Source organism: Rhodamnia argentea, chromosome 5 (assembly GCF_020921035.1).
Source record: "Rhodamnia argentea isolate NSW1041297 chromosome 5, ASM2092103v1, whole genome shotgun sequence".
Classification (NCBI taxonomy): Eukaryota; Viridiplantae; Streptophyta; class Magnoliopsida; order Myrtales; family Myrtaceae; genus Rhodamnia; species Rhodamnia argentea.
This window is the reverse complement of record NC_063154.1, coordinates 1,487,546-1,509,730: the sequence shown is the minus strand read 5'-3', so window position 1 is coordinate 1,509,730 and position 22,185 is coordinate 1,487,546. Positions and strand designations below refer to the sequence as shown.

The 22,185-nt window shown below is 41.2% G+C and overlaps 4 protein-coding genes across 19 annotated transcripts; 3 read left to right on the top strand and 1 right to left on the bottom strand.

Annotated features, from left to right (window-relative positions):
* Nucleotides 1-4,200: 4,200 nt before the first annotated feature.
* On the top strand, nt 4,201-7,989 carry LOC115743777 (probable choline kinase 2). Of its 8 annotated transcripts, none has more exons than XM_048279338.1 (9): nt 4,201-4,349; nt 4,465-4,540; nt 4,771-5,193; nt 5,847-5,968; nt 6,174-6,366; nt 6,674-6,791; nt 6,889-6,936; nt 7,254-7,354; nt 7,588-7,989. In XM_048279338.1, exons 3-9 carry the CDS (start codon nt 4,849-4,851, stop codon nt 7,717-7,719), a joined length of 1,059 nt encoding a protein of 352 aa, XP_048135295.1. In that variant the 5' UTR covers nt 4,201-4,349; nt 4,465-4,540; nt 4,771-4,848; the 3' UTR covers nt 7,720-7,989. The 8 variants fall into 8 exon arrangements, with proteins under 8 accessions (XP_048135295.1, XP_048135294.1, XP_030534596.1 ...); XM_048279337.1 differs by having other exon boundaries at nt 4,465-4,543; XM_030678736.2 differs by lacking the exon at nt 4,465-4,540 and having other exon boundaries at nt 4,212-4,349.
* A 1,268-nt stretch (nt 7,990-9,257) lies between these two features.
* On the top strand, nt 9,258-11,640 carry LOC115743778 (protein MAINTENANCE OF PSII UNDER HIGH LIGHT 1). The gene is made up of 3 exons (XM_030678740.1): nt 9,258-9,611; nt 10,360-10,494; nt 11,121-11,640. Exons 1-3 carry the CDS (start codon nt 9,273-9,275, stop codon nt 11,466-11,468), a joined length of 822 nt encoding a protein of 273 aa, XP_030534600.1. The 5' UTR covers nt 9,258-9,272; the 3' UTR covers nt 11,469-11,640.
* Nucleotides 11,641-13,003: 1,363 nt separating this feature from the next.
* LOC115743774 lies at nt 13,004-20,763 on the top strand. Of its 9 annotated transcripts, XM_048278493.1 has the most exons (15): nt 13,004-13,151; nt 13,251-13,319; nt 13,411-13,581; nt 13,688-14,473; nt 14,615-14,693; nt 14,775-14,845; nt 15,320-15,854; nt 15,978-16,361; nt 16,447-16,745; nt 17,376-17,482; nt 18,246-18,396; nt 19,126-19,278; nt 19,549-19,713; nt 20,086-20,178; nt 20,390-20,763. In XM_048278493.1, exons 1-13 carry the CDS (start codon nt 13,113-13,115, stop codon nt 19,645-19,647), a joined length of 2,943 nt encoding a protein of 980 aa, XP_048134450.1. In that variant the 5' UTR covers nt 13,004-13,112; the 3' UTR covers nt 19,648-19,713; nt 20,086-20,178; nt 20,390-20,763. The 9 variants fall into 9 exon arrangements, with proteins under 9 accessions (XP_048134450.1, XP_048134449.1, XP_048134445.1 ...); XM_048278492.1 differs by having other exon boundaries at nt 15,320-16,361; nt 19,561-19,713; XM_048278488.1 differs by having other exon boundaries at nt 15,320-16,361; nt 20,086-20,147.
* A 75-nt stretch (nt 20,764-20,838) lies between these two features.
* LOC115743779 (protein MIZU-KUSSEI 1) lies at nt 20,839-22,116 on the bottom strand. The gene has a single exon (XM_030678741.2). The coding sequence runs from the start codon at nt 21,947-21,949 to the stop codon at nt 21,104-21,106; it is 846 nt and encodes a 281-aa protein (XP_030534601.2). The 5' UTR covers nt 21,950-22,116; the 3' UTR covers nt 20,839-21,103.
* Between the last annotated feature and the right edge of the window lie 69 nt (nt 22,117-22,185).

Sequence of the window (22,185 nt, the reverse complement as noted above, 5' to 3'; positions counted from 1 at the left end):
TTATCAGAAAAATTGGTTTGGTAACGGTTGAAAATTTCTACTTTTGAAACATTATTAACAAAATCTTCGACGGCGACGGTCGACGGCCGATAGGCTGTCGGGGCCTGCGGCGGTGGTGGTCGGCAGCGGCAGTGGTGGTGGTGGTCCGTGGCGGCGGTGGTCCGTGGCGGCGGTGGTCGGCAGTGGTTGGAGGCGGCGGTTGTCAGAAGGTGGCAGCGGTGGTGGCAATGGCGGTGGTCGGGCGGCGAGGGGGGGTGGCCGGCGACGGCGGTTGGCGACCACGGCAGGTAGAGACAGTGGTCGGCGGCCGCGGTAGGTGGCGAAGGTGGTAGGTGGCAGTGGGTGGGCGATGGTTGGTGGCCGGTGATCGCAGCGGCCGTGGTCGGCGACCGGCGGTGGCAGCAACGGTGGTCGGCGGAGGCGGGTGTGGTCCAAGAAGTGATTCTAGAGCCGAGAGTTAAAAGTTTTTACTTCTCAAAATTGACCAAAAATCCTATCAGAAGTGAAAAATCTTACCATAAGTTAAAAATCCTGCTATAAGTCAATTTTTTTACCAAATGATTTCTACTTCGATCAGGTTTTTATCAAACGCATTTCTCCGGCGCAGAAATGGAATTTCTGAAGTGTTTTCATGAGGGCCCTTAAGTGCCATCCCTTACGTGCTCATCGGAAAAGCCGACATGGATGTCGGAAAAGTCGACGTGGCACCGGCAAAACGATTTTTTTGAATATTTTAATGTACAAGTGGAATTTTTCATAAATTTTTATTTATTTTGCAATTTTTTTTTTATTCTCGCTTGGTGTTTGTTGCTTTGGCCGGCGAGGGTTACCAACGAGCAGCGACCCTTGCCGGCCACCACCGACCAGCCTAGGGGTGAGGGCCGACTCGCCCTGGGCCGGTGAGGCCGCGACGACTTTGGGTGATGGCCGTCGAGGCTTCGGCGGCCGCAGGCCAAGGCGCGAAGGCCCTCACCATATATTTATCTCTCTCTCTAAAGCACTCACACATGCTCTCTCTAGAAAGCTCTCTCTCTCTCTTGTCGTTCCATCAATCGATTGATCCCTCCTCGGGCTCCTCTGTCCTCATCTCTCATGGATCTATCCAGCTCCTCGACTTCAACTTTGATCTCTTCGAGTCCCGAACCCAATCCCTAATCTAGCCCCATTCGGCGCTTTTCCTCCACCTGCTCGCTTCCAGCTTCTGGGAAAGTTCATATATATATATATATATATATATATATATAGAGGGGGGTGGGAGGGGGAGGAATCGGAGGGGAAATGAAAGTGCCTTGTTGCTCCGTATGCCAAACGCTCTACAACGAGTAGAGGTGGCAAAATGGGTCTAGAACCCATATTCAACCCATATTTGATGATGGTGGGTCAAAAATGGGTTAGCTTATGTGCTTTAGTGGGTCATAAATGGGTTACTTAAAAATCTAATAGGTTCTAAATGGGTTTGAAATGAGTCATAAACAGGTTAGGCATAAATGAGTTAGGTAAGACAACTAGAGAATCATAAATAATTTTTTATGAATATTTTTAAAAAAAAATATATGATTTTTTAATATTTTATTACTTTGTTATAAAATTAATTTTTTCTTTTCTTTTTTTTCCTTTCTTTTCTTTCTATTTTCCTTTTTCTCCTACCTTGGCCGCCACTGGTTGACGACGGCCACAAGCTAGCCTAGGGCAAGCTCGGCTTGCTAAGATTTGGCGAGCCTCAAGATCGGCCGAGCTCGGGAGAGCCTCGAGGCTCGGCCGATCGAGGTGAGCTCGAGCTCTCCCCGTGCGAACGAGCCTAGGTGAGCTCGGGGCTCATCGGGATCCGGCCTCGAGTTCGCTAGTCGGGATAGGGGGAGCCTAGTTTGATTAAATATCATTTTTAGCAATATCATTTTTTTATATCAAATTATAAAAAAAAAACAAGCATTGTATGATTTGGTTAAATATAGAATGTTTAAGAAATACGGGTCGGGTATGGGTCATTGAATTTGTATTGGATGAATATGGGTCAAAACGGGTTAAATGAGTCAATATGGATCGGACCATATTCGACCCGACCCAAACCCGACCCAACCCACCCATTTGACACCTCTAACAACGAGGAAGACCGAGTGCCTTTGCTCCTCCAATGCGGCCATGGGTTCCGCAAGGACCGCCTCTCCAGGATATTCGCCGCATCCCCCGACAACACTCTCCCTTGCCCCCGCTGCTGCCATGTCTCCTCCGTCGGCAACTCCGTCTCTTCCCTCCGTAAGAACTACGCCGTCCTCACCCTAATCCACTCCAATTCCACGTCGCCGGCAAACTTCGACATCGATTCCACCTACGACGAGGCTAATGCCGATGGGGAAGTGGACGGCGAGGACTAGTGGGTTGGGGAAAAAGGCCACAAAAAGAAAAAGAAAAAAATGCTAGAAAATATTACAAACTTTTAAAAAAATCCATGTGTCATTAAAAAGTAATAATAATAATAATAATAATAATAATAATAATAGTAAGCGATTTGTCGGAAGTGGCACTCAAGTGAATGATTTTCCTCCAATATGACACTTAAATGAACAAAAAAAAAATTATGACACTCAAGTGAGCGTCGTACAACTTGTGGTGCACTTACTCCAAAGATGTTCTTACGCGTGAAAAAGCAGCACTCCACTCGTGTAAATCGAGGGGGGCGTCTGTCCATTCGTCTGCTGCGGATGCTCCCACTAAGCTTGAGGAACCAACATTTTGTCGCGAGGCTCATCCCATCTCATCCCATCCTTGTCCCCCGGGATCGACCGAAAGGCAGGCAGTGGTTGAATTACGTTGTCTTCCTCGAGTCTGTCTAGGCGGATGGGACCGGGGACTGCTCCTGCTTGCTCTTTATCTTGGCCATGGCCGCTCGGAGTTGGAGACGATCAGTCATCCCCTTCCGTTCATCCATTAGAGTAGAGAAATGGAATTGGAGAGTATTCGGGTTTAACTCATCTTAACTCTCCATCATTCGCTGGCCCGACCCAAAGAAACCAATCTAGTTTCTCATATTTGTATTGCATTACATGGATAAGGATATAAATAGAATCTGAAATTTGATATAGTGTGTGACGTGATTCGCGAAATTTTAATTTATTCGATATAATTTATATATGTTATTTCAATGTACAAGACTGTCCATAAACTTTTGTTTAATGTTCAATCTAATCCCTGAATTATATGAATTTGCTCAATATTGTTAATGAACTAGAATTGCAATATTGAACATTTTCATCATAGTTTAGGAACTAAGTTAAATATGTAATAAAATTCCTAGGATTACATTGAGCAAATTTACGCTTTGGAGATGACATTGCATATTGAGTTAAAATTCATAAACTATCCTGAATAATTAAAGGAAAAATCTCAAATAAGAACCTAAAGTGCCATTGTTTTTTCAAATAAGGGCTTAAAGTATCTTTATATCTCAAACAAGAATATGAAGTGGTCGGGACAGTCTCAAGGATATTTTTGTTATTTACTTTTTGGATTTTTTTTTCTTTCTCTATTTTCTCTTTTCTTATTGTCAACTCACGGTCATCGACCGCTAGCGATATCTTGAGAGGTCCGGGCAAAGGCCACCCTAGCCTAGCCCGGATCCGGCAAGGGCCGACGTCACTTGTGATGAGGGTTGCCTTACTCAATCTGGCGAGGGCGACCCTAGTCAAGGCGTGACCATCCCTCGTCGCCCTTAGCATGACCATCCCTCGTTGCCCTCGCCTAAGGCAAGGATATTCTCTTTGCCACAAGTAAGGCTGGTCTCCTCGCTTGTGGCTAGCAAGGGCCAGCCCTCTGGGAGCATCAGCAATGACTGGTAGTAGCCCAGTGGCGTAAAGAAAAGAAAAAAATGCAAAAAAATTAAAGGATAAAAATGCCCTTTATTACTATGAATGTTAAGCCCTTATTTGAGACAATCATAGTCACTCGAAGTTTTTATTTGAAATAAAATTTACTTTAAGTTCTTATTTGAGATAATAAGGTCATTTTAAATTCGACATAATTCATGCTTTTATTTGAGATTTTTCTCGAAGTAAAAGTTTAGGAATCGCGTCGTGCCTTATCATCCCTACGTTACGACACGTTTTGGCTAAGTGTATACCCACGTGTGCGATTTTGGCTTCTCCTCTCCTCGCAATTGGAACGCCATCCTTCCTGATTCGGGCCGGGTCGGGTCGGTCCGCGTAACTTTTACTCTCCATCGTTCTCGTCCGTCGCTTGCTACGCCACCATTTCCGTCGTCTCGTGCCGATCTTCTGTTGATTTCCCAATTGCTGTCGCTTCCATTCCTGGAAGACACCTCTCTGCCTTCATCTATAATTTTGATCGTCGTTCTGGTAAGCATCTTCATTGTGCTGCCTCCAACTTTTTTTTTTTTTTTCTCTGCTCTGATTGCATGAGAGCCCTAATCGCCGTCTCTGACCTTTTCCATCTCCGTCGTCTCCGGTTGAGGTCGACTTTGGCAGCAAGCACGGCAAGCCCAAAGCCTTGAGAGGAGAGAAGTGAACCTCCAAAATCTCGATCTCAGGTGGTTGTGCACCCTCCCACCTCCTCTCTCTCGCGAATTATGGTGTCGTTCCTTTCGGAAATTTGCGCTAGGATCATTCTTGCATGTTATTGTTTCGCGCATGTTTGTCATTTGTGTCGAACTAAATGCTGGGCCAAAAGAAATGCACTTTGACGTTGTCGGATATCATGCCAATCATCTGCTTTTGACGGCCTACGTCTTACGGTGTTCGCGATATGCTTAATTTGTAGTTTCCTCGGTGATCGATTTGCGGATTGCAGTTAGCTCAATTGGTTATCTTGTGGGGAAACGATTGTCAGACTTTTCCCATGATTGCTTCTGAATATCCCATGGACAGCAAAGATCACTTACCTTTGGAAGCAAAGAGGATGTTACGGTCGTTGGCTTCCGAGTGGGATGATGTGCTCGACTCAAATGCATTACAGGTGATCCCACTTAAGGGTGCCATGACAAATCAAGTCTTCCAAATAAAGTGGCCGACCAATGGAGTGGCGCGAAAGGTCCTAGTTAGGATTTACGGTGAGGGTGTAGAAGTGTTCTTTGACAGGGACAACGAGATCCGGACTTTTGAGTTTATGTCTAAGCATGGGCAGGGGCCTCGTCTGTTGGGTAGGTTCTCTAATGGGCGAGTTGAAGAGTTCATCCATGCACGGGTAATTCTCTTCCCTATTTTGGTGGATTCTTGGGCATTCAATTTAGGAAGGGACGCATTATCATGGTCCTTAGAGACTTAAGACGATGTTGAGGTAGCTAGTTATGGGATTGAGGATTTGGAGTTTTGATGCACTGATATGGGATCTTTCATAGATGGATATAAGAAGTGCGTAAACTGTTATTGGAGAATCAACATGTCAGTTATATGTTAAGGTCAGATATTTCTGTTAGCTTTTAGATTCTTCGCTGGTGTTTCCGTAACATAATTATTGAAAATTATTTAGATTGTTACACAGATTAAGATACTTGGGGTCGTGTGCAAAACACGAAATACCTTTATTCCTCAAAGGACATGTCATGGGAAAAATTTGAGTCCCGGATTTCTCTGCTCAGGCGTCACTTTTTTTTTTAACCATCATGTTGATGAATGATTCTCGAACAGTAATAATATTCTTAAAATCATAAGAAGATCTGGTTGGTTCCATGTTATTCATTAGCGTGACAAAAGTTTTTCTTGTGTCACTAGGTTTGTAAATGGTACTCTTTGCCAAGTTGATATCAAGAGAACGTGGACAGAAAAAGCTTCTTGATCTTATTATTTGTATATAACAGCAAGAATTAAAAACTAAGCTTCTAAATCTGTGGATTACAGACACTTTCAGCTCCTGATCTGCGTGACTCTGAAATTTCTGCTCGTATAGCAGCTAAAATGAGGGAGTTCCATTCTCTGGATATGCCCGGTCCAAAGAATGCTGTTCTCTGGTATAGACTAAGGTACTCGTTTCTCTTGTTGCCTAAAAGAGGTGTTCACTTCTTTTCTTGTAACTCGTGTCTTTGGGGAAGAGGAAGTATGACTAATTTATGTGTCTCACTCATATGTGACTTCTATTTCAAGACCTAGCTAGAATAAATTCTGCCTTTGATATCAAGAATGTCAATGGAAAGAAAGTAATCATCCATGCTTTTGTTAATGTTCCAGAAAGTGGCTAAAGACGGCCAAGGATATGGCTACTTCAGGAGAAGCAGAGGCTGTAAACTTGGATGCCGTTGAGGATGAAATTCTTTTGCTGCAAAGGAAGCTGGCAGGGGAGGAACATATGGGATTTTGCCACAACGATTTACAGTATGGTAACATAATGATGGATGAAGACACTAAAGCAATAACCATTATTGTAAGATATTCGCTGCATCCTTCTTTCTATTCATTTCAATGCCGTTATGTAAGTCTGTGTTGTGAATACTGAAGTGTCAATGCAGATGGATAGGCATCACGCTAGTGCGGATTATACATAGAAAAATATCTTGTGTCTCATCTTTGTGTTTTCAATTCCACTGCAACATTGCTCGTTTTCATACAATTAAGAAAATTTCCTTAGAATAAGTTCTTCTTGTTCAATTCCCATATGGAAGCTCAACAGATAAGAAACCTCTGATAAGATCTATTGTTCCCATTTTTCTCCATCTCTCTCACCTCGTCAGGACTATGAATATTCCAGTTATAATCCCATTGCCTTCGATATTGCGAATCATTTCTGTGAGATGGCTGCTGACTATCATTCCGAGACTCCTCATATTTTGGACTATGGAAAATATCCCGGTGAGCAGTTTTTGTTTTTATGTTCTCTGCTGTTGCTTCCTTGGTCATTATCTATCTCAAGTAGAAATGCTTTCTCTAAAACTATGATGATTTACAGATTTACAGGAGCGCCGAAGATTTATACACGTATATTTGAGTCATTCAGGTACTATTCTTTAAACTTTCTCTTCACGGATTGTTGCTCTAGGCTTGTGGAAAAAGCATGTTAATTTGCATAGCACTTTCTGGTTTTCCTCCATTTGATTTTCTGTGCATATCTTGTTGACTCTTTTTAGGGCACAGTGAACTAGCTCTTCAACATTTGGTTAAACCAGTTAATTGACTTATAATCTCTTTCCGCTTGTATGGGACAAGATGCAAAGTAGGAATCTTAAGATCATCTGGAGTTAATGTTTATCATGTTTTCTATTGAACATGCTGAATTAATCTTTTAGACTTTGATGTTCGTAAAACTTTGTGCAGGTGATGTACAAAGTGATGCTGAGGTAGAGCAGCTGCTCCAAGATGTTGAGAAGTATAAGCTGGCAAGTCATCTATTTTGGGGCTTGTGGGGAATAATATCGGTAGGTACTTCAATGTTAGCCCTGATTACATCACAAACTTTGTGGCTCAGTGGTGTGAATGGCTGTGCCAGTGAGACAGAGCATGGTCCTTATTAATGCGAAAGCCCTTGTATTTGACACGTGAAAACTAGAGTTTTGACTGTTGATGGCTGCTCTTGAAGCTTACTCAATATGCATGTAGGGCTCTTCTTTCTCATTACAACTATTTCCTGGCCCTCCTCTTTGCTTTTCAGGAGCATGTGAATGAAATCGACTTTGACTATATGGGATATGCAAGGCAGAGGTTTGAACAGTATTGGTCGACTAGACCCGTTTTGTTGAGCTCACATGGAACTTCTCCCTCTGATGGTGTGAGAGACAGCTAAACGCACCCTCAAGTTCTAAAATTTGCTAATTTTGTTTGCAGTATTGTACATACAAAACCATGTAAAAGTACACTGTCCCAGGTTTCTGCACAGAAGACATCATTAGATGAGGTTTATTAGGAAAAAAAGGAAATAAAATAACATAGTTAGGTGAGGATTTTGCCTGTAATAAAAATGTCAATCTCTTGGGTAGCATTAGATTTGAACTAATAATGTAGGCATTATCTTTTGATTGTGCATTTTCGTGGTTATTGTGCAGTTTTGGTTTTAGCAGCTCTGTCTCTCTTTTTGCACTTACTTTGTGAAGAAGTCTTATTGTCAACCGTGGAGGGCATTTAATTTCCCATTTTCTTGGTTGCTTTGCTGTGGTTCGACCTCCATACATTCAGGTTTGTAACTAACATATACCTTGCTTCTCAGTTCATGGGCAAGAACAAATTCGTTTATCTCGTCACTTTGCTTTCGCTATTGAAGTAAGATAAATCCATTGAGAACTCCTTTCTGGCCATGGAGATATGGAATTTTATAGTTAGTGTTCGGTCGTTTCAGTTGCCTCTGTAAAAACAAAACGAAGCGAGGGTTTGTCTGAGCACATTCGCTCTCACATTAAATTTCAGAAGCTGATTTTGTTCAACGGCCCGACAGATGCTTGTGAAAACATATTTTATAAGCTTGCCGGGTTCAACGGTAAGTTTCCAACCATAACAAACATATCATCATTTCTTTAAAAAATGATTTGTTTGTATTTCTTATAAAAATGAATGAACGAAAAATTTCATCGATGTTTGAAAACATTTTCTATTTACAAGTTATTTTAAGAGATAAAAGTTGTTATTTCTTTAAAATATATTTTTAAAATTATTTATTATTCATGAAACAAACGAATTCTAGGCAATTTTTTTATTTCCAACAAATTTACCATTCTCTAATCTACGACAGTTTGGACCCCCCCCAAAAAAAAAAAAAAAAAAAATCTACGCCAGTCTACCAATCCAAAAACGATCCTTTTTCCTTTCGTTTTATTAAGTTTTTTAAAGAATGAGTAAAAAGTAAAACACATTTGATTAAAAAAATTAGTGGCCACTTGATTTTCAGAGAACTTGCCGGCGATGCAACGACGACTTTATTAAATTATAAATTTTCTAATAGTTTGTAGAGTACCCGATTTCTTAATCTTTCTTCCAAAACTTTTGTTTGCTTTTCTTGCGGTCGTCTTAGACTCTTACATGAGGCTTACCGATTATTATATAAGCGACTCACTAATATGTTTTACCGATTGAATTACAAAGTGATTTTGGATGAGCACCTCTCATTTACATTATTTATCAAAATTTACTATTTTTTTAATCTTATTCATCGACTTTTTCTTGTCGTTTCAACCTATGATTTGTGTTATATACCTAAGCCGGGACAATACAAATCTATGTGAACCTATGTCTGCTGGAGACATTGTGAACATGGCCTGCTAAAAATCTGTTGAATCCAGCAACGCAGATGTTGCCACGTAACCCCCGCAATATCCACTCGAACGTCGAGCGAACCACGGACACAGCATGCTGCTCTCTGTGCCTCTGGTGAAATCCAATCAGTCGAGCTTCAGAAGCGAAGCAGGAAAAATCTTGCGACCCTCGGACCTGAGCCAGCCCCACAAGAAGCTTAAGCGGGCATTTTTCCTGCGAATTTGTGGTCGGGAACGTGAAATCATGGCGTGCGCATCGCAAGCTCTGATGAACACGCTGATATCCGCGAACGGTTGCGCGTTCAACCCTTCGCCGAGGTTTTTCTCCGGCAGGTGTCAACCGCTGACGAAGCGAGAACCCAAGCCCTCAGCCGTCCGAGCTTCCTCCGATGATGCCGACTGCAATGTCGAAGAGTGTGCTCCTGATAAGGAGGCAAGTGTCCCTCGATTTCTCTGGCTCTCTGGAGTCTCGTGCTTAATTTGGAGGGAACAGAAAAGAGAAATGGAACAACTTTTGAGGTTTTACGGCATGTCTCTTGTGGGTGTTTATTTTCGTGTGTGGACATGGAATTTCTTCGTTTATGCCACGTGGGTCTTGCGTTTGGTCTTCAATTGGTTACGTAGTATGCTAATATCATTCGGTGTTCTGGGTTTGATTTAGCTCAAGAACTATGTCTCAACTTGAGATTGTGAATCGTGATGATGATGATGGGGAATGAACTTCTTGCTGTAGTCTTGTTCCTTTTGATACGGTGCACCTCCTGTGGACATTTCATGCTCAGAACACAGATTTCTTTGGTATTAGTTCCATAGCTTGATTTGTGGGCATCAGAAGCTTGTCTGCCTATGGTTATTCAAGCTGGACTCCCTAATTTCAAGCCAAAGAGATGAGACGATGTTCATGGCATGGCGTCTTTTCTTTTCTGCTTGATTGTTTTTGAATATAAGTTGCTATTTTGCGAATAAGGCAATTTCTTGTTAATGGAATAGTCATAGATGGATATAAATCCTTTTGGCTGTTTATGATTGTGTCAAGCTGAAGAATATGAATTTGCTTTAAGATACAACTTTTGATGTCTGTGGCATGTGGCTCTCGTCGTAGTTCATGTAAGAAGTTTCGACTGTTCATGGTTTTATATAGATGGAGAATGGGAATAAGTCTTCTGGATGGAAATGAACAGGTAGGGAAAGTGAGCATGGAATGGTTAGCAGGAGACAAGACCAAAGTGGCCGGCACTTTTCCTCCAAAGAAGAAAGGTTGGACCGGATATGTTGAGAAGGACACTGCTGGTCAAACCAACATATACTCAGTCGAGGTGTGAATGATTGATTGGTTTACTAATTTTGCACTTTGTCTCTCCTTTCCTTTCACCCCTTAATGTTCCTCTGGCATAGCGCAAGAATTGGAATATGCTAAGCCCAAAACCTAGTTAAACAAATCAGTCAATGGGATTTCGATCTATGATGATCTGTTCCATGCTTCTCATTTTTTCTCTCTCTCTTACCAACTTCTTGACATTTAAGTGCCATTGAGTGACATCCATCTGGTCACTGGTATTCTACTTCTCCTGTTTGAACCGTTTTTGAAATGAACGTTATGAAACAAAGTCTGTTCCATTTCTTTTGCAGAGCAAATTTAAACCTATAAGAACCAGATAAACACAACCAGCTGTGATTCCCTGAGATTATTTATCATGTCTAGTTTCTCGGACCATTAGTAAAGATGTAGGTTCTTCTCCAAATTTTGAATTATGCAAAAGATTATTAGCATCCTAAGCTAGAGCCCCGCCTATTCTCTTATCGCCACCTCCTTCAACTTCGATTCATACTTGCCTATTCTTTCTGTTTCTTTGTTTGGTAATTTTCTTTCCGTTCTGCCTTATGTCGCCTGTTTAGGTGAATAACTGAACTTCTCTCTCTCCATGTCTTTGTAATGCATCAGCCTGCAATTTACATAGCGGAAAGTGCGATAAGCTCGGGAACTGCAGGTTCATCTGCCGATGGAGCTGAAAACACGGTAGCAGTTGCTGCGGGTCTCGCTCTCATTTCCATAGCCGCCGCTTCGGCAGTACTCCTCCAGGTCAGCAAGAACGAACCCCAGGTGCCAACGGCCGTGTACTCCGGGCCAGCTCTAAGTTACTACATCGACAAATTCAGACCGCCAGAAATCATCCAAGCGTCGGTGCCAAGCCAAATCGAATCTGCGGTAGCGACACAACCAGAAATGTCTGCCCCGGAAGTTTCGCAGATTCAAGCTGCTTCTAGTGATCAGCCCGAGGCCACATCGTGAATGTGAGAATCGGAGTTTCTTGGGAGAACTCTAAGCTCTGTTTTGTTGAGGGCTCTTCTTTTATACTGTAAATGCAACTCGGTTTATTCAAAAAGGAAAGGGCAAGTAATGTTTTCTTACTGCAAGTATTCTACTGAGTAGATGTGTAGTTGAAACCAGTCGGCCGGTTCTTTTATTCACCTGCTGCATGTAAGCACCGTCGTCTTCACCCTCGAACAATGTCAGCCCACGAGAGATCTACATGATATAGACGAAATGTGAATCAGGTGCATGTGAATAATTCTCCTTCGAGATCTAAATGACTTTGATAAATTGCACTATAAGCATTGACTACCCATGTTCTCAAAAGGTATGTGCCGTTCTGTTTGCCTGCCCTTTCGTACTACTTAGTTAAAATCTTGAAGGTTTGAAAAGTTCATACACTATTCTACTTGTCACTATTGGAATATTTTGAAATGTTTTACAGGTTTCGGTAATTTTAAGCCAAAATGCGAGGTTTCCCAAATGTAGGAAAGAAATGAAGAGTCAAAAGTAGAGATAAGTTCACTGGAAGTCATAAAACTCGTGCGAAAGTGTAATTGAGTCCTAAACTTTTTAAAAAATGCAATCAAGTCTTAAAATTTGTCAAATTGACTTAGTTGAATCCTTATATTAACTCCATCCAATTAGGCGACGGAAAATGCTAACGTAGCAATTTTCAAATTAATTTCTCTCTCCTAGGTGGCTTTTTAAAATTATTTTCTTTTCTTATGTGGCATTTTTATTATTTTCTTCTACAAATTTGTTCAAAGTAGATTAAAAATTATAAAAGGCTAACAAACCCAAAATTGGAAGGAAAAGAAAAAAAAAAACGGAGAACAGCAGAGGCCCGGTGGGCGCCCCCCCACCCACCACTTCTCATAGCCGGCCCTCGGCAAGGATGGGCGGCTCGCTCGGGCCGGCGAGGCCTACCTACGTTTGCCTCACCCGGACCTGGGCTATGCCTGCTACCCTCGCCCAAGGCTAGCGACTTCTACCGGCCCCTGCAGTGATAAGGAGGAATGGCAGCGGCGGCGACAACACCCACGAGTCCCCTACCATTCTCTTTCTCTCTCTTATTTTCATTTTTTTTCTAAATAAAATTTTACCATTTTATATATTTATTTACCTAATTTAAATAAAATTTAATGCATGAAATAATAATGAAAAAGACATGTAAGAAAATAAAGCAATTTAAAAAAGCCACATATGAGAGGGAAAATAATTATGCTACATCAGCATTTTCTATCAGACGAATTGACAAGTTTTAAGATTTGATTTCACCAATTTAATTGCATTTTTTAAAAGTTTTAAAGTTGTTTGGAATGGTTATTTATACATTTGGCTCTTGCATTTTCAAATTTAGGGACCAGACTTTTTAAATTTTTATTTTTCTATACGAAATATCTGAAATTTTCATAACATATAAATCTGTCCCCGTGCATTCACATATAAATCGGGCCTCATCAAGATACGCAAGAAAGCTGAATAATTTTTCGGTTGACTTTTTAATTTGTCGCGGGGAAATCAAATTGTGGTCAATACGAATTCCTGCTTGGCGCCAAGTCTCTCTCTCTCTCTCGTTACTGCTTTTGCTTCTCTCCTCCAAACAGTCGCCGCAGCTCGATGGCAAGTCTAGGGTTTCGCCATCCTCAGTTCTCCGAGGTAGCTTGTCTCTCCTCTGATTTCGTCCTTTTCTTTGTGCAGATTCTTCCATTCGTTACGATTTGATCGGTCGATCGTTCCTTTCGATTTCGATTGCAGGATCTTGCTTGGTTACCGGATTGGCTGCAGCAAAGTCAATCGGAGTATCCCGTGGCGCAACCGTTAGAGGTCTGTTTCATGATTAGAGCAGCCCTAGTTTTTTCGTTTCCGCTAGTTCCTCGATCAATCACGAAATTAGTTGAAGCGTTCTTTTAAGCAGAGCGCGGCCCTTTCCCGAGAAAATGTCGGTGAAGACAAGCGTTTGGAATTATCGTCAAAGGACGGCGGCGGATACACCGGCTGCCGTTTGTTCTTGTCAGGGGAAGATGGGTCGCCATTCTTGTCGGGGGAAGATGGTTCGCCAACGAGCTATGCTCAGTCTCCTGGAAAAGTAAGTTCGCTCATTCTTTAACTATTTAGAAGTAAAACTTTGGTCGCAGTGAAGCCTCCAAGTATATATAAGGTTTTTCACATAATGTATGTTTTCTACCTTGCAGGTGCTTCATTTTCACCTACGTTTCTCGTACAACAGTGGCTCACAGTCACAGTGTACCAAAAGCCAAGAATCTAACGCATCTCTGGCAGGGCTTCAGTCTTCAAAAGGTGCGCAGATTCAACGAGTTGAAATTGCATCTCAACCTGTTGAGAAGGTTAGAGCAAGGGTGTATGGAGAGAACTTGAGAAGACACCTCAAAGATGCAGATGTTAATGCGGCAGTTGAGCTCTCAATTGCTGCATCCGAAGCTATGGCTATACATGAATTGGTAGAGTGTGAATCAGCTTTAAAATCTATACCTGCAGCAGCTGTTGTGGAGGTTGCTCTTCGGGTGAAGGAAGCACGCTTAAAGGGATCGGAAGAGGTGTCTGATTCTGTGATCAAGAGGACTGAAGAGGATTTAGACTTCGATGATATTGCTATGTTAGATGCTTTTGAAGATGTAGGGCTGTCTTCCATTGACTATAATGAACAAGGTATTAGTGATTTTGACATTTCTCAAGTCAAAGAAACTCCATCATCTCAAATTCCTTGTGACAACGGTTCCCCAACAGAGGAGACAAGAATTGATTTCAATAAGATGAATGCACAGAGTCATGCTCATGATGTTTTAGGTCTTGATAAACAACCAGAAAGTGAGTCTTTATTAGGATACTCCCCATATGAGTGCAGAAAAAGCACTTTTGGTGATAAAGATTGGGGTTCACCCAACTTCAATGTGGCAAGTCATGTTGACATGCTGCATCAGCCAGCTCTGAAAGAATCATTTGTTTTGACTGTGGAGAAGGTAAGGGTGTCATTTATCTCCCTCTGTTTTACTCATGCTAACTTCTGAAACCTTCAATTATCATCTTTAAAGAGAATAAAGAGATGGTTCAACCTTCTAATTGGTATCGCTAGATAACCGAAATGCTATTCCATGTGGAAGGTTGGTTCTGATATGGTGGAGAATGCATTATGTGAACGACAAGCGGAATCATTTGTCCACAATATCTCTCAGTGTCCTGGTAACATTGGCGAGCTAGTATCTCCTCTTTCCATGACCCTCTAGCCTCATCTTAAACTTACTTATGTTGCTGTACCTGCAGTGGAATATAGACAAGTATATCTAACTGAAGAAAGATTCCAGAGCCGTTGGTTAGGTGGTTGGGCCACGAAGGTATTATAAATTTTCCTGTTCACCGGGCTTTTGATAGGATATCCATGCAGTCTGTACTCTGTCACTGCTTGATCACCTCTGAAATGACCAAAGGTTGTGTCAATGTTCGTTGCCACAACAGGAATGTGGTGTTTGTGCTCCTTTGTGACCTTACTGATTTGAAGAAACATATTTTTCCTTTCTTACTAGTGCTTCTCAAACCTTTCATTCCCTGTGAAAGTAATAGCCTTATGCTATGGCCGCCTTAGCTTCCAGTCCTTCAGTAACTCTCTAGTGATGATGTCCATATTCAATCATCTACTTTGAAAGTTTTCAACAGATATTAACGTTTGTTTCTTTCCCTGGGTGATATTGTTCTGTATCTTTGTTGTTCTTATCATACTAGTTCTTGGTTCTGTAAAATTTTCCAGTCAGTTTTCTGATATGGTGCCTTTTCTCCTTTGTTTGTTGCCTTGTCCAAAAAATTTTTATAAGGACATAGAAGTTCCTGTGGAGTTGAAAGAGAAAAGCACAAGAACTAGAAGCATTGCCAAGTTTTTTGTTCACGAGACAAGCTTTCTCTCAGAATCAGCAGATACTGCGCCTGATGAAAATTCTGTTGTGCAAATTGGAATCAGTACCCAGAAAGCTCCACAGTTAAAGATGGCTTTTGAAGGTTCATGTGACGAAGTCAACGAGGGCATAACTTTCTCTCAAGAAATTGTGAGGTCTTCAAGTTTATTGTCAGCAGATCCTCTTTGTTCCTTTGTTCCTTGCAGTATTTCCACAGAAAACCATGGATTACATCAAGAACCCAGTCAGAATTGCATTGAGATTGATGGTGAGAAATTCATTGACTTGGCTTCAGAACTTGGGTCGGCAAACCCCAATGAAACCTCCGACCCAAAATCTAAGGCTGACAATCAGAATGCAGGAGTCACCTCTGAACCAAAAGAAGGTTTTCAGAAGTCAGCAAGAAGACGGCTATCCTCTTTAAAGAATTATAGTGTAATCTTATCAAGCAATGAAGCCAAGTTGGAGAATGGACATGGGCGCTGTAATTTATTGCTATTCTCGAAATGCAAGAGGGAAATCACATCCTCATACCCTGATACTAATTTCACTCAAAAATATAATTGGCGAAATTCTGTAGGACTGAAATCACCAAAATCCGGATATGATATCCCTGCTATGGTTTGTGGTGAGGAACCTGTTCCAGTCACTAAACATCCAGCTGAAAAAGTGGCATTCCATAGGAGTATTTCTGTTCAACCAGCAAAGAATGCAGCAGCATTGCAGGTTCATTTGCTGGGGAAAAGAAAGTTGCTTCTGCTATCAGATGATAAAAAATGGCGACATAACATGGATTCCCATCGACTTGCAGGGGATTGTTTGCAAAAAATACCACTAAATGCTGCTAATATTCGCCAGGACAAAAATAATCATGTATCTGGTAGAAAACGTGTAAGTTTCTCATCAGAAGTTCATTTGCAGCTTCAGGTGGATAAGAGTACACGCGGATCCTTGCACCAAAATTGTAAGACCTAGATGAGCATTTTAAGTTCTTTCTATTCACCGCTTTGATTAATCTTTGGGGCATCTAATGAGTTCATGTTTGTCAGCACCAACTGGCTCAACCACAGGATCATGGAAGAGGTTGAGATACTGCAAGTCTCAGTTAGAATGTCGACGTCAAGGTGCAAAACATCGCACTAGTTTCATGGCTGAGCAGCCACTAATTTTTCACAAGATGGAATTCTTCCTTACTGGGTTTTCAACCCGCAAAGAAAAGGAAATTGAAAGGTTGATTCAGAAACATGGAGGCGAGGTTCTCCTGGATATTCCGCCCGTGAATTTAAGGGGGAAGGGAAGTTCAATGGTTCTATCCGAGCAGCGACCTTTCGTCATATCTCCGAGAAAGGTATTTTTCTCCAAGAATTAACGTGGCTAAATCTAACTCTTTATTTTTTAGAGGGGTAACCACGTTGCAAGTGTCTGTTAGTTAGCAAAGGCTGTTGGTTAGCCATTTAATATGATTATTTGGATGCTTACGTGGATAAATTATTTTCTAAGTTTGCAAAAAGTTTTCTTGTCAAGTGTCATTTATGCGTGTATTTTGTTAATTGATTTGATTTGAGGTGTAGATTTTGAATCTACATCAATGTTTTTTTTAACATGTAAAGCCACATCTCACTTGAAGATAAGCCGAAGCATACAGGAAGTATACATTCTCTTTGTTTATTTAAGGGGCACTTAATTTACAATACAAGGATCATTATTCATTCTGCAATATTATTTTGTGACAAATTATATTTCTGTCTGCAATTCTGTTGAGAAAAACTTAATTGTGCACTAATTTTACATCAAGTAAATTCCTTCACCCAATTCTCTATTCAATTCATCCCTATCCCTCTTCGGGTTGATATGCTTGCTATATAGTCTAAAACTAGATGATGCCTTTTGATGCTGTGAATTTAAGCAGAGCTCTGGCTTGGTGGAAGTATGTCTGACATGATATTATAATACTAAAACAAATTCTTGTTTTTCCCAGTTGAAGACGGCCAAGTTCTTGTATGGATGCGCAATTCGGGCCTTTATTCTTAAAGTCGCTTGGATTACCGAATCAATCAGTGCGGGTTCTCTCGTGTTACCTGATAAGTAAGTTGCTCATTTAGCACAGTGAATGGCACTAATTCACCTGTCTTTCTCTATTCTATGTGTTAGTGGGAGAGTTAGAGCAACTGTACACATTTTCATGTGCTTGCTATCACAACAGCAATGACCAAGCATTTTCCCACCAAACTTAGTTGTCTTTGTGGATCTTTTAAGTCGTCTTCACAATATCCAAGTGCTCAATCTTTCTTCAAAACAATTCCCTTGTCTTTTTAAGGCTTTTCTACTGGAGATGAGGAGATTCTAATGCTTTATCGAAATCTCTCTCATTCGTCATAAATGATTAAGATCAGCTGCTCCTTTCAGTTTTGGAGATTACATCAATGTTACTTTTTCTTTGTAGATCGTCATCTTTGACTGATAATTTTAAGCCTTATACATCACCAAATCTGCTCCTTTCTTTTCCACGAACAATTTCAAAAACTTTGTTCAATTAAGTTATAACTTTTATGAGTGGCAACTTTTTGTATTTCTTCAACTTGTAAACTAATAAACAATTGTCTCGTGTGCTCTTGACCCCCCTCGTTTCCTTACCCAAAAAAAACAATTATCTCGTGTGCCATTACTAAATAGAATTAATCTGAATTAAGGATGCCGGAGGATAGTACAACCAAAAAGAATTCTTTGTCATCAGTTGCCCGCTCTTCCCTACCTTGTTTAGTGTGGCTTTATTTTCCAATTAGCCCATTAATCATCTTATTCGGAATGATTGAATTGGAGACATTTCTGTCAACTCTTTTTTTCACAGATATATGATCGTCTCAAATCAAGTCGATGCAATGTTTATCCCTATCGGAAAGTCATTGCCACACTCTAACAGCGGATCTATCTTTGGGCAAGTAGGGATAATGTTACATGGAAAGAAAAGTTTCTGTAACAAATTTTCTGAAGTAATCAAGGTAACGTACTTCTCTGTTTACAAGTAAATTTGATGTTAAAAGCTCAGATATCTTGGGTTGTTACATATCAAAATTTTATGTCTCTCTCATTAAATAAGAGAGAAGAAGACGTGTTTTGGCTTGCTCCTGTCTTTAAATTGGCAAAGAAAATCATTAAGAGAGATGAAATTTTCTAGGGTTTGGACAGGCCACCAGCCTTTATGTACTCGCATGCGGAAGTATACTTAGCTTCTGAAGACAGATCAACTAAGCCTATCTTTCACACCATGAGAGGTCCTGTCATGTATCCTGTGTCTTAATCAGTACTGTTAGCCAAAATGTACTAGATAAGTATGTTACAGTACAATTCTAAAGCATCAAGAAATTTCAGCCAGCTTGTGAAGTATGAATTTTAATCTACTCTACCAAGTCCCATACACCTAAAATGCTGGATCCCTTTAACCTTCCTAAGGGTTACTTATATATTAATCACTGTGAAGCTAACAAGGGCTTTCGAAGCATGCTCACGTAAAGATGGCACCTTCCTTCCACGACTCCTCTCTTTTTGTGGTACAGAATGATTAGGATGCTAGCATTGACACCTTTACAAGGGATAGTTGTGCTTTTCCTAAATTGCAGCTGACTTCATGTAGTGTTGCTGCATGAGCTTCCTTAACGCTTGGTAATACTCTGATTTTTCGTGTTCTGAATGATGAGTTGTGAGTTTGACTGTGCCCTCGTGTTGTGCAGCGAGGAGGTGGGGTGGCATACAAGACCCTCCAACAGTTGGTCCATTGTCTTCATCATGGGAAGGTATCCATGGGAATTATCGTGACAGAATACGAGAGTAGGCCATCTCGTCACTTAAGGCAGTGTGCTTTGGAGAGAAAGATACCGATATTGGTTAGCATTCTCTTTGTAATCAGCTCTTTGATTCTGGTTTCTTGTGTATATCCTTAGGGTGCTTAGAGGTTGATCATTCTCACTTCCAGTATCTAAAAAGTAAAGATAGCCTCCTCGTACGGGTGTATGGCTGCATACTGCGAGGCTGAGTATTTATTCAAAACAATACTCCATTCTGGACATCCAGTAATTACACTCTCGCAAGATCTGTATACTGGATATTTCCATTTATTTCTTTTTTCCTGTTTCGGGCTCTCACATTGACACTAGCTCTTAATGCAGACAATGAGCTGGATAATAGAGAGTTTATATGCAGGGAAGATGCTTTCTGTCTTAGAACAACACCAAAACCTAGGTTTTTGGAGGTGACAAAACTGCTTATTTAATTGAGTGGGCCAAGGAAAATGATGTTTGTCGTCTTTGGCAGACAATAAGGTAATTTAGTACGTGTAGGTCCTAATCTTTTGACACTTAAAGTTATTACATGTTCCATCTCATGCTTCTTTCAGTTGTTTACAGTGTGGTGTAAATAGAAGAGTGAGTTTTGTGTGAAGTTATAAAATGTCATGTCCTTTCATAAAATTTAGCTTCTTAAAGAAGCTAGTGGCTTCTGTGGTTGCAATATGCGACAGTTATAAATGAAATGCTCAAGCCAGAGTTGCCAGTGTGCTTTCTCTTGGGAAATAAATGTTGATATAATATTCTGGAGCTAAAGATCATTTTCTGTTGAGGGTGCAATTATTTATCTCCTATTTGTTTTTCAATACCATTTGAAGGCATCTTTATATGTTATTGGTTCATTTGCAGATGGATTGCATACCGGCACAAGACTGATCCAGACTTTACAAAGTTCCCCTCGTGCTTGCATGGTATTTCCATCCAACCCGGTGACTTTTGTTGGTAAATTACTTTTCAAACCACTCGAAGTATGAACTGGTTCAAACTTTTCCCTCTGCCAATTGCTTTGGGTTCTTGAATTCAGCTATATGTGAATCCAGCGGAGCACTGGGTACTTCGTTAATAGTGACATAGTCAGATGCGCAAAACATGGTTGCGACTGACATCGAATGAGTTGGTGTTTTGCCGCTAATTGCTCTTCGATGAAACGCAGATACTGCAGATCGTACGTGTAATCTACCAGATGGTGTGGATCACTTTCTATTGATGAGAGGCTTAGCCATTCAGTCCTAAGCATTAGCGGGGTTGGACTCCTGTTCATGTTTGAAAAAGAGGAACAATTGCAGGTCCTTTTTCACCGCGATGCTCTTCCGCTCGTTCAAGCACCTTCTGAAAAGAAACGGCTAAGGGATGTTCACTGGATCACTACTCTTTCTGATTCTGGAATAGAATAACTCGAATACTCAGCCGCTTGTAATTCTGGAAGATGACCCAAACTAACTATTCGTTTGGCTTTACATTGCTAGCAATAAGTGACACGTCTCTCATGTAAACGAGTTAGTTCTTATCCGATAATTATACAGAGAATTGAAAATAAATGGGAGGCAATTAACAATGATTGAGCAACCTACTAGTCGAGTAATGTATGTTTGTTGATAAATTTTTAGTTTCATCAAAATGGCTAGTCAGGCTTCGGAACGTAGAGACTGGCTCAAATCTTATATAAATTTCACAAGCAGACGTATCGGACTGGAAATGATAGAACAGTAAAAAACTACACGATGCTTTGCAGTTACTTCTGCCTCCCCTTTGCTCTATACAATTAATGTTGGCCATGTATCTATCACGACTTACACCAAACTGACAAAAAAAAGAAGAAGAAGAAGACTTTCCATCTATTTCAAGGTCCATAGTCTCTGGCGAGTACTTATATCCTGACAAAGAAGATGCTAAGTTCTGGTCCATTATTGCCATCCGGGTTCATCATGTAAAATGTTTCAGAATCCTTAGAACCGACCACTCGCTCAAATTGTGCTCTCATGTAGGTCAGATCGCCATCTGGGGGATCCGAGACCTCGGTCGGAAGCACCCCAGCTCCCATTGAAACCGCATGCAATGTCTGCATGACGCTTAGATCATCTTCGGATGGCTCCCTCTTCACAGCATAACCTACCTTCCGGCCGTTGCAATACATTGTCCATATTGGCTCGTGGATTAGCTTTGTCTTACCAGATGGTTGTTTTTCGCACTCTAATGCTATCCTCGTGAGACCCGTTCCCATATCCTGAAGAAGCTTCCCTGTTGGTATTGCAAGCTCGAGTACGAGGATTGGAATGCTCCTTGGGTTATCTTGGATGGCAAGATTAATCCGCGTCTTCCGGTGCCCGAAAAGGGTACCAGTCATGCGTGTCCCTCCATTGACGTGTGCCTCAGGTGCACGGCTTCCGTGAAGAGAAACTGGGATTTTACACGTGGGGTTGATGATTGGAAATGACTTGAACACCGAACGCAAGCGGCGGAAGATCTTGGAAGATTTTGAGCGGCTTTTCTTGTTTGATGGTTGCTCAAGGGATATAGGAGGTGATCTAATGGGTGATATGTGGTCAGAAAAGGGTGAGACTATTCGAGGCGCAGCAGGGACCATTCGTGGTGAGCGAGTCGGTGGTGGCGACGGCATAGATAATGGTTCGGGGGATTGTGGTTGCGGTGATTCGATAATGGGATTTCTTGTATTAGGAGACAGGGCAGACGGGCGGGCGGTTCCGATTGCCATTGTGGCTCTTGGAGGTTTGTATGAGTTGGCTGGATGGAGTATATGAAGAGCGAAGAGTGTGGGACGCACGTCTGAACTTGGGAAGACACGTTGCTTGGTTTCATGGAGGGGATGTCAGTTTGTTGTTCACCGTTGACTTGTATCCAGGACTTTAGTTGCTGACACTTTTTGGGAACCCAAAATATTGCCTATGAGAACTTATTCACTTTTATCACTTTGATTCCTTAAATCTTACT